The sequence below is a fragment of the Coffea arabica genome, chromosome 3c (assembly GCF_036785885.1).
Source record: "Coffea arabica cultivar ET-39 chromosome 3c, Coffea Arabica ET-39 HiFi, whole genome shotgun sequence".
Taxonomy (NCBI): domain Eukaryota; kingdom Viridiplantae; phylum Streptophyta; class Magnoliopsida; order Gentianales; family Rubiaceae; genus Coffea; species Coffea arabica.
Window position 1 is genome coordinate 6,352,384 of NC_092314.1, and position 12,325 is coordinate 6,364,708.

General features: G+C 35.5%; 1 protein-coding gene across 1 annotated transcript; it reads left to right on the forward strand.

The window, feature by feature from the left end:
• Positions 1–247: 247 nt before the first annotated feature.
• On the forward strand, positions 248–2,489 carry LOC113734407 (GATA transcription factor 1-like). The gene is made up of 2 exons (XM_027260938.2): positions 248–629; positions 1,615–2,489. Exons 1-2 carry the CDS (start codon positions 411–413, stop codon positions 2,269–2,271), a joined length of 876 nt encoding a protein of 291 aa, XP_027116739.1. The 5' UTR covers positions 248–410; the 3' UTR covers positions 2,272–2,489.
• Positions 2,490–12,325: the final 9,836 nt, after the last annotated feature.

Below are 12,325 nucleotides of genomic sequence, written 5' to 3' on the forward strand. Positions count from 1 at the left end.
CACTTCTCAAGTCCCCCCTATATTCAACAACGTTAAATATCAAGAAAATCCCAATCCCCAACTTGCTTCCAAAGTACCAAAGCCGTCAACACATTTCCTCGAAGCCCATAAAATAAAACAAAATAAAAAGGGAAAAAAAAAAAAAAAGGCCGTACCATTCTTAGAAAATTACAGCAAAAAAATAAAAAAAAAGGAAGCCCCCCAACCCCTCAACAAACCATAGTAAAAACAGAGCCACCCCACCTCTCTCTGTCTCTATCTCTCTCTCTCTCTCACAATACAAACCTAACTCAAACCAAACTCCTTTGCCCCCATTTGTGGGTATCATCAGTTTCATTCTATCTTCTCTCCCTATTCTCTGCAAACCCTCAAAGAAAAAATAGAAAAAATCTCCAGAAATTAGAAAAAGAATGGATGCTTTGCACAACCCAGATGTTGCAGGAGCAGCAGCAGGTTGTTTCATGTTGGATGATGAAGACGACCTTCTCAACTTCTCCTTGGACGACGGTGAAGAAGAGAAAGAAAATAAAAATCCTTCCCCTTTTCTAAAAGACCCTTATTCTTTTTCTCCTTCAAATACCCTCATTAGCCATCAAGATGATGATCTCAGCCGTTCACCTTCCTTCCCTGTAAGTCTTAATTGATGCCTGTGCTATGCTATGCTTTTGTTAAAGGTTATGTTCTTGGAGCCCAGAAAGTCTTAATTATGCCTGAGTTTGCCATGAACTCGGCCGAGTCTGGGCGGTTTGCATGAACTTGGTGCTGGAAATGCTGTGACTCGGTTTTGCCGCTGAGTTGACTCGGGCGAGTTTGGACTGAGTTGTATTCCGAGTCTGGCGGTTTTGGACGGCTTCTGTATATATATATATATATGCTCTAAAATACACGAGTGAGTTGAAATGCTTTGAGACGTTAAGGGTATTTTGGTAATTTTGTGAGGTAATGGGTGATGGGGGCTCCTTTGACTGAGAAGAGTCCGAGTTTTTGACTCGGTGGAACTGGAAAATGGGAAACCACGAAATTGGACAAAGGATGGCGGCCAAGGGTATTTTGGTAATTCTGTTTCAGGACGATTTTGCCCTTAGAAACCCTGAGCATGGAATTGGACAAAGGATGGCGGCCAAGGGTATTTTGGGAAAGAAATAGTTTTTACGCGTCTTTATTAGTGAAGCATGGGCTGTCACTTACTTGGGATTTTTCTGAGCTGGACTACTTAAATGAGCATATAACCGGACGAATATTTTCGGTGCCTGTTTTATTATTAAAAGACAACTTTACCCCCACGGAATATCCTGTCCCCCAGGGTTACCTTCTTTGGAATTTTTGACGTTGTCGGTACCCTTTACAGAAATTTGATTTCCCATGATAATCAAAATTCCTTAGTAGTACTGCAAATAAATAAGTGGAAATATAAAAAAAAAATTTACATAATTTCTGTGAAACTGAAAATCGAAAATTGTTCATTTGTTGGAACCTTTTGATGGATGTGTTACACTGAGTTGATTCTGTGGGTTGGCTAATGAGCTGACTTAACTTAGTCCTTTTGGGTCTGCTCAGTTTCTTGAGGGATGGAGATGTAGTTCTGATTATATATTGTTGTCCCATTTTATTCAGGAGTTTGAGGAAGAACTGGAATGGTTATCGAACAAGGACGCATTCCCGGCAGTGGAGACATGCTTCGACCTTCTATCTGAGACCCCGGATTTTGATGGATTGAACCACCAGAGCCCGGTATCCGTGCTTGAAAACAGCAGTAGTAGCAGCAATAGCAATGGTAGCAACAGCAGCAATGGCAGCGCGGTAATGAGCTGCTGTGAGAACCTTAAGGTGCCCAGTAGTTTCCCTGTTCGCCCGCGTAGCCAGAGAAGGAGGAGAAAGCGAAGATCAGGTTTTGGGGACTTGCCGAGCCAGGAATGGCAGTGGTGGAATCATGTGAATATTAAGAGTAACAGGCAGGAATTGGCATTACCTCCAGTGCCAGTGAAGGCAAATACTAATGCTACTATTGGGAGGAGATGCCTGCATTGCCAAGCTGATCAGACCCCACAATGGCGCGCAGGCCCAATGGGGCCGAAAACTCTTTGCAATGCCTGTGGGGTGCGGTATAAGTCCGGGCGTCTTGTGCCTGAGTATCGCCCTGCTAGTAGTCCTACATTTTCGGCTGCATTGCATTCGAATTCTCATAGGAAGATAGTTGAGATGAGGAGGCAGAAGCAACCAGGAATGGGAGGAATCATGGCGAACGGGAGTTGTGGATATAGGGTAGGATAGGGATGGAGTAATGCATTAAATTTTTTTCTGCTTTCTTCCTTTATATTTTTTTTTAACATATAGTTAGGTTAGAGCTTAGGGTCTGTTGTAATAGCGCTAGACGGTTAGAACCATTTTTATTTTGCTTCCATCAAAATCCAGTAGGGAATTTTGACTTTAGTGTGCTTGGTTATGAATTAGACTAGAAATGAAAATTAAGAAGTTATGGTTTTGGTTTTCGCCATAGTTTATACCTTTCATTGGCTTGCTTGCTTGCGTCGAGATCATAAGTAAATTCTCATTCTCAAGGAATTGGTGATGCTTTAACAGGAGGAACATGTTTATCAGAATTTACTCCTCAGTCTGTTTTGTAAATTTGCTCGAGGTTATTGATCTTGTTTGCCTTTTGGAAATACTGAATTTAGATAGGTAGTGATGGTGAAGTTTGTAATTGGTGTCAATTTTGTAGCATGTTTTGCGACTTGAATGATGAATCCTAAGACATGTTGTCGTGATAAGTTGATCAAATCATTCTTGGTAGTGCAGGCTAATGTCATTTTTGGGAGGCTTCTTGTTCATATTATGAATTGTTTCCGACCTTTTATAGCTCAGATGATTGTGGTAAATGAGTCTAAAAAACTCTTCCGTCTATTGCACGGGCATGACCCTCATTCTCAAATCAGCTGAAACGCACAAGTTGAGTTGCCTTACATTTGTTCAGTCCGTTTTTATAGTGTTAGGCTGTGCTGTTCACTGAAACGCCAAGAGTTGTGAGGTCTTGCTTAGTTGTCAACAAACAAGGACGAAGGGTTTCTTGCCGCTTGCCGCTAGGTAGAAAGCTGTTGGATCACTGGATCATGCTGGTGGGATGCACCTCTGTCTTTATCCTCTGCGTCAGGCAATGCTTTATGGGTATGCCTGGTTTGACTCCAAAATTGTCGTAGATGATACGTTGATTTGAGCATTGGAACAATTCACAGAGTCATAGAGAGCAAGTCTCGTCCACTGTAAGACCCATTTTTTTAGTCTGTAATCTATATCTTTTTTTTTTCTTTCTAATGGAATGGATGTTCGGATCAATCCTTACGGGGTTCGACTAATACCACTCCTTGTAATCTATATTTCGAAAGAAGAAACAAACATTCAATGTTGTTATCCTTTTGAACGATTATGTCTTTAAACTTGTACCGCAAGGTGAATCGAAAGAGCTTTTGGTTCGCGGTTGAACTAGTTCGATCGGTTCAATCTCGGTTCAAAATGTTTGATTATTTAAAATTTTTGAATAAAATTGAAATATTTTTTAAGAATAAAAAATTGGTAAAATTCAGGTGAACCTCTCAATTTTTACCAACTCAACTGATTGATTCTGACCGGATTTGATCGATTTGCTTGAATTTTTGAATTGACGATTGAATTAGACCAGAGATATGACCGGTCTTTCAAAACATTACGAATGTATGGAGTCCACTGTGTATGGTTCAATTTTGCCATATTTGAGGACTTTTTTTTTTTTTTTTTTGTTGCAACAAGTAGCCGGGCTGATGGTTAGATAGGAAAATAATTTGGATAAAGCCAACATGCATAGTACGTACATATGTTCAGATCTAGAAATGGCAATGTCTCTAGAGTAGCATTTTCCTCTATCACAGCAATCATATCTACACCTCCAAGAAGTATATTTTTAGTCTTTGTCGTAATATACCTAAATTATTAGCCAAAATCTTTATGCCACGAACAAGTGTCCGACGGAAACTTGATAATTTACAGTACACCTCCAAAGATTATCCTAATATGGAAGGCGAAGGGAGATTATATTGCTGGATCTTAAAGAAGCTAGGTCGGCTTGATTGGTTTGTCAAATTGTTAAAATGTGCGATTGCAAAGTGAGGAGATCAGCACTCAGCAGCCGTCTTTGGCATTGAGTGTGAAACTCTTTTATGCTGAGCCGGTCTTTGTGGCAAACAGAACCACTATCGAGAATATAACACAGTGGTAAGTTGTCTTCTTTTTAGCCAAATTGAGGCGATGGGAATATGTTTCATTCCCAGATTTCAATAATAATGTTATAATGCAAATCATGCTTTGTTGTTTATGAAGTATCTATGGTGTGGTGGGCATTTGGAGTTGGGCCAAAAGAATGCTCAGTGGTCAGTAGTTGATTTGCAATCTTCTGAGAATATACTGTGGGTACCATAGGAGACTCAGACAGGCTTGTAGCTTTCTATCTTAATAACGTGTTTGCTATTGTTGTTCAGACAGATATATTTCAACTTTGTGGGTGGCATTTTACACTAAGAATCATGGGGTGCTGGGGCTGCATTTACGTCCCCATCGTATTTATAAACCTCGATTGTGATATTAGTATATAATCTCTACCTTTCTTCCACCAAATTTACTTCTTCTCTTTAATTTACCCAACATGAAACAAACCCTCTTTCTATCATTGTTTGGATGACCTACTTCTTCTCTTTTTTTTTTTTTTTCAAAAAAAAGATATCCAGGCTTAGGAAAAAGAAAAACAAGAATATTTCTTGAGAGTGGGAAAAATATATACTCACTCAATGCATTTTATTCTCTTGGCTTGTATACTCTATTCACTATTCAGCTCAAAAGAATGCCTTACATGCTTACCTTAGCTTAATGATAAAAGAAACCCTTTTTTGGCAAAAAAAAAGAAAGAAAAAAATTACAAATGCCCTTTTAAATACCTTAATTTTGGTTATTTCCACTATAATAGCAACCAAATGATGACCTTTTGCACCTGTGAAAATGCAATATCATGGTGGGAGAAATTTTTGGTAATTGCTGTATTTGTACAAATGCAATATAATAGTCAAAGTCGATTCACCAAAAACGTGCAATCCATGTGGCTTCAACATGGACAGCATATTCAGCACTAGCAAATCTCATCACAAGTTGAAAGATATGAACATTCCCAATTGGCAACTAATCATTTGTACATTGAAATGTTGACAGCACTTATTACAAAATTAAAGGGACGATAATTAGGCCTAATAGCTGCAATGTCTACAAATAATCATGACATGTTAATAAGATTTTAGGAGACAAGTTGTCTCTTTGTTGATTAAAATTTGGAACATTGATACACTATTAGCTTTTGAGGGTTAAAACATGGGCCCAAGAGGTTGATATATGGAAAGGCTTACCATGGTAAGATTAGGTATCTCCCAGAGGCTTGTGCTTGCTGTATAATTCAAAATCTTGAAGGTTGCAAAATCACAAGTTTTTTATGAATTGTATAGCTTTTCAATTTTCATGATGCTTTGTGCATTGTTTCTGCGATTGCTGATTGGTTCCTTTACCTTCCAATTATCAGACACTAAGCTCTTTGGCATAATCTGAGGGAATGTTTAATTGAAGCCCCAAATGTCTGGAAATATCGGTCAAAATGTTGTGAAATGAATCTTTTCGTTCTTCACTTTTAAAATGTTAATCTTACATCCCTTACAAATTCAAGTCAATAAATTTTAGTTCTAATTAAGGTTTTCAATCACTTTTTACCGTAAATTCATCATATAACTTACATGTGGTCATTTTTAAGAACAAAAATAGTTAGATACCATTTGTAATTAAAATTAGAACCTGACTAAAATATATTCATCTTTTTCCTTAAAAAAAATCTGATCCAATCCATGTTTAGCTTTGCACCAAAATAGGTGGGATCTGACTTTTTTTTTTTACCTAAAAAATGATTATATGTGAGTTACGTGGCGATTTTAACTAAAAAATGATTAAAAAAAAACTTAGTTTGGACTAAATTTTGTTGACTTGAATTTGTAAATGACGTAAAGTTAACAATTTAAAAGTGAAGAACAAGAAACATTTGAAAAAATGTAAGGGACGTTTTAAACTTTTTTTTTTTCAAAAATGTTTTACATGTTATACTTTTAAATCATATTTCTTTGTAATTTTCACTTAGTTTTCAATTTCAAATTATTCTAAAATTCATCTGACAAGATAACTAAAGATTAAGGTTGATGCAGATTTGACCATGAATGCTTAGGCAATTGACTAGTTGAAGACCACGGGTTCCTTGCAACAATATCTGTTGTTGTTGGTGGATCAGTTGCACCAAGCGTGAGAAAGATCGCAAAGCTCACAGCTTAAAGCAAAAGCTTATGACTTTTTGTCATATTTTCCATGGAGATTATGACTTGATTAATGCACAAAGATTCATTTGAATCTGCTCCCCCCTAATCCCACAACAGTTAAAATTTCCATTTGGGTCGCACTCAAATTAATGTCTTTATCGTGAGTACATAACGAAGATTCTTTTAAGAGTTGAGTATTGCTTGTATTTAGTACTTTAATTTGCTTATCAATTTTCACTTCTGCTTGATCTCAATACAGTTTATCCAAAAACCATGCATTGCAATACACATATGGGATTTATATACATCAGAATATTTATAGCTCTAAGGATTGTCATGATTATATGAGCATCATCTAGCACATTGCTTTAAAGAAAAACCAAAATAGAAATAGAGGAAACTGAACTTGACATATTCTAACTCTACACTTAAGAGAAAAAATTATGTCAGCATAATGTTATGTTGGTGTCTCTCTTGTCAGAAAAGCTGAAGTCATAAACACATGTCCTCTTCAACCTCAAAACCATCAATTAAGAGTTGGAAAAAGCCTTGAAATTCGTTGCTTAAAGCGATGGCATTTGCAGGGTTTTCGAGAGAAACTTTTTCCTTTATAAGCAAGGCAGCACACTCCTTTTTCTTGGACTGCAAAGTTTATAGCAACTTTACACAACATGTTCATTGGGCTTCTGAAGCTTCCCATGACCCATTGATAATGTTTCTGGTCTTTTATGAATAACAAAGTCTAAAACAATAGACACGAAAAGGACTCATTGAAAAGTTTCTTTTCCTTGGACCTTTTCCTGCGTCTTGCATCAGTCCGCACTAGTAATTCTGGATAATTACAACTTTTCTGAGGTTAGTCATCAATACTCTGAAAGATTCAGATGTAGATGCTTTCTTTAAAGCATCCCTTTTCGACTAGTTGAAATCTTCCCTGTTCCTATATGTTTTAGATTAGTTTGATTTTAGAGCAGTCGATCCTTTATGTTTATACTAGGAACTTCATTTTCATTATTTCTAAACCAGATATTACCAGATATCTTTACACAAATTAGGGGATGAAATTTAGTAGATAGACTGCAGGGGAGAGGAGAAATGGAGGATAAAGAGCAGAATCCTCCTGTTTTCTTGTCAATTTAGTAGGAAAGTTGTAGTCCCATTTAAAACGCTTCTCACTTTATCATCCAATTCCCTCATTTTCGAGATAGATTATAGTCGGATAGTCATAATCTTGTAATTTATCACTTTTCTTGCACTTAAAATGTGTTTTCGATCATGCTTATAGATCAAATATTTCGAACTGAGTATAAAACATATAACTTGATGATTTAAATGGTTTGACACCATCTTGATACGTGCATCTCAGTTTATGCGTATACATTAGTGCATAATTTATGTAAAAATGCCCTTTGAGTGCACGACACTAAAAATCTAGGGCAGCATTTCACAAAAATCTCTCCATTTTGTAGCTTTTGCTTCCAACAACTTTCTTTTCCCCCAAAAAGAAACAAAAAAAAAAAAGAAAAAAGTTGCATTTTCTTGATGATATGGTATGAGACTCACAAGTGGTCCATGTGGGATGGTCCGACTTATTAGGATTTCCACCTTAGCTTTGATTTCTTTAAGGACCACTTGATCTTGAAGTCATAAACAATTTGTTCCTTTACGCGTAAAGCAGAAAATTTATTGGTGAAATTTATTAGGCCAATTTAGCATACATGAATTTGATCACTTCTATGAGATTTATAATTCTAGAACGAATAAAATAGGTTGAGTTTTGACCAGATTGATACAGTACAGTTCTTGATCTGTGTGTTGAGGATTGACGATGCAGTCAACAACAGCAGCTGCTCAAATTGGTTATTTTATAATCTGACATTTATAGAAAAAAAAAAAGAAATACATGATGATATATGTTTTATTTGTTCATAAGCACTTTTAATAGGGTTTATTATTTTTGTTATACCAAAGTATATGTTCAATGCACTTGTTCACAGCATCACACAACATTCTTTTAAAATGACAAGTTGCTCCAATGGATACTTGACTTTTTCTTTTCTTTTTTTTTTTTTAGTCTGTTAGGTTGGTTTCCTTTAAAAAAGAAAATTAAATAATTATAAGGGGGAATATATCGTACATAGAGGAAAAAATATTTATATCAAGAAGCACAACAATCGCAACAACCAACGTTTTATTGATTTCTCAATATAGTGTGTGTATAATGTAATATGACATGAAATCCCAAAAGAAAGAAAGAAAGAAAGAAATGTCATTGAGTCAATTTAAGGAGGTTTAAAACAATTTGCCACACTTTTAATTTTTTCATCAAGTTAAAACTAAAACAATAAAGAGCCAAAGAGGAAATAAAAGCAACTCTAGCTTTTTTTTTTTTTTTTTGATTGGATTTCCATTGTTTGATATCCTATTAAAATTTGATTTAAATTCTTTAATATCCTACTGAAATTTAGAAAAAAAGGTAATATACCAATGGATATATTGCTTGCTAAAAGGAAATAATGCCAAGAGAATGACAAGAAGGAATGACAAGAAGAAAAATCTAAACGAAGAAGAAATCAAGTAGGTCGAACCTAGCCAGTATTTTCCGTGGCTATGATGGACAATATTCTTCTTGATCTACTTACCACCTAGTACTTTGATCATTAAACTATGTAGAATTCCTTGCTTTGATCATTTAACTTTTTCTTTGTATAAAATAGCCATTCAACTAAATATAGCTTAAATTTTTTTGACCGAAAAATATACGTTTTCATTAGTTGAATGAATAATAAAAGTTCTACGTTGTTTTCATCGGTCGAGTGATAAACAATTTATCTCTGATAAAGATAAAGTGACCCCTTTGACTAGATACAAATATTAGTGATAAAACAGGATATTTTAAATAGTTTATTCATGAATTATGCCATTTACTTTGATTCTTCAATTCAAACTTTTGATGTTTAAGTGCATTTTAATTTCCACCAAAAAAAGTCTAAATGAACTTATCAATTAATCTTATCTATTGCCTCTTCGATCTCACCCATAAGTCATCATTATCCTGCTCACAAATTCCACTGCCTTAATATATATAATCCCATTTGAACTCCTCAACATTGCAACAACCAACTAACAATTTAGACCAATTCAGTTTAATCTTCCTTCAATAAGTGGTTGGCATCTTAGGATTTCAACGTCTGACGTTGATTTATAGTATCATATATAGTTGTAGTTTTTCATATTGCCATTTTCAACGAAACACAAAATGTACAAATTCAACCCCAAAATGTGTACTCGGCCGTACTGGCTGACTTGGTGTTTGAATGAGATCAAATGTACATTTGTTTGGAATTAAAAGAAAAATTCCACTTGCATTACCATCTTGCTTCATGAGGTCGCTTAGATTCTTTTAATTATTCATAAATTGTGATTGGTCTAAAGCTGGTGCATAGGAAGATCCATTGAAGAAGGAAGCAATTGTCATTTCACATTTTTAAGGACTACAATACTCACACATATTTTCCCAAGTGAATTGTCAATGTCACAACTCTCGTTTCCAAAATTTACTATTTGTGATAAAAGACTCGGATTTTTTTCTTTTCCTGTTTTTGTTTGGTTCTTTTCTCTATTTCTTTCCGTTAAAAGTGGGTATAACTCACCACGAGAAGATTAAAAAGAAAACACAACTTTTATTTTGCCGCAGGAAGAAAAAGAGAAGGAAACACAACTTTTAGTTTGAGTAAATCTTATATACACTATAATATATATATATATATATATTATCATGATAGAATGCACGACACATATGTATAATTTGAATTTAAAATTTACATTCAGATTAATTATCATGCATCCAACGATGATAATATACACAGTATTATTGAATTAAAAAGATTAATCCTTTTAATTTTACTCCATTATCGAAATAGCGAGTTTTTTTTTTTTTTTGGTCAAATTTTCAGATGTGCTCAATTAACAACTTTCTTTCGCTGTGAACAAGGGAATCAAGAGAATGCATCGATCCACTTTTGTTTGATCAATCATACAAGTACTTCTCCTTAGTTATCAAAATAGTTTAATTATGTGCTCAATTTTATTGTTTAATTTTATTTGATGGGTTCACCATGCAACCATGCATGCATGCAATTTCAAGTACTGATCCATCTTCAAGCTCCCTTAATTTAACAATAATATTAAACCGCTACTTCTCAAAATGATCCAGCATTTACACGTACTTTTGAACCCAATAGCCTCCTATAGGTACAATATATATAATTTATATCTACTTGTTTTTAAAAACTATGCAACATTCTTGATTTAACAACTTATGTTTAATTTATACCCGACCAGCCAGCCACCTCCACCCCCTCTCCACTAGCTCCCTTCTCCTCTCACCCCCCAACCCCCCCCCCCCCCCCACACACACACAGAAAACCGTTTGTGGGCTGGGGGGGGGGGGGGGGATAAGGAGAATGTATGAGACACTTTACTTTTCATAGATCAAGTGTGCAAGAAAACTAGCTAGTTTACAATGGGAAGCCATCAGAAGTTATACTTCAATTCCTTTTGGGACAACGAATTAACCATATATATATATATATATTAGTCAAGACTCTTAATTAAGCTTGGAAGACAGTGCTGATATGAATGTCAAAAACTGTAGAAGCTTTAGCCACACGGGAATGGGATAGTGGAGTTGAACCAAACCCAATGAAAATTTCCCCATTGGGTGGGGAATTAGGGCCCCCCCTGGGAGGGTTGGGTGTTGGGAGAGGAGTGCTCGGGCGTGCAACCACTACCAAGGTGGGAGAATGTCTACTTCAGAGACACACAAAAATGGAAATCAGACATGGGGTGACAAATGCTTCCACCCATTTCAACCAACCAATTCTATAATGTACAGTTTTATATATATAGTACATACATTAAGTTTTCAATTATTTCATTCAGTGGGGCTCCACCATATAAGCATACCTTTTTAGGGAGGACTAATATATGTGCCTATCTTTCAAGAACAAATCATTAGTGCTAAGACTAACACCTGCAGGTAGGAATTATTGATTTAGACTGGAACTAAAACTAAGTGGCTTGGGCAGCTTGGGGAGCTATCAGCTTCTGTGCAAGGGTCCATGGCATTTGAATTGGTGGGGGCAAGTGCTTGATATTGGTAGGCCAACAGGTTGGGTCGTTTGAACTTCTTGCCATGTGTTTAAATAGCACGTTCCATTATCGACTTGCCATGATCGTGTCAAGAAGAAAGGAGAAAGAAAGTATGGCATAAAGGCAATTGAAAGTATATTTGTTTATGAACCCAAGAATTTGCAGTAATCTGGTTACCGAATCCATAACTTTTTTTTGGCTGAATAAACTACTACATCACCTTTTTTTTTTTTTTTTTTAATGATAAGATGGTACGTTAGGTATGTTTGTACAAAGTTGAAGATTAGATCAATTTGGTAAAAAGGTGATTTTTCAAGAATTAACTTTGAAAAATATTCTGATTCTAAAGATTCCGCTATTATACTCCTTTTGGCATGATAACTTTCTCCTATTTTGGATTACCGTCAAGTGAAAGATTGCATTTCACATACTATCTTGAAGGTTGTGCAACCAATGATCTTTTGTCACACTTTCAGTAACAAAACATTCAACTTTTCAAGGAGCAATTCGTTCAGTGAAAGAGAAAAGATTTTGAAAAGAAGTCGAGACGAGACATGCACAGATATTTATGGTGATGACTTTTATCTTTTATAACTTTGTTAAATCGAATGATTTTTCAGGCCCGATATATCTATGGCATGTTCTATATGTTTTCTACCATTAGTATAGATTATTTTATCAAATAAATCATGCTAGATGATTTTCAACTAATTTATTAATAATATTAACTTCTGTTTTATCAAAAACTTTCAAGGAGCAATTCGATTTATATCCCATGTCATAGTTGTGGGGTGGGGAGAGGCGGGGTT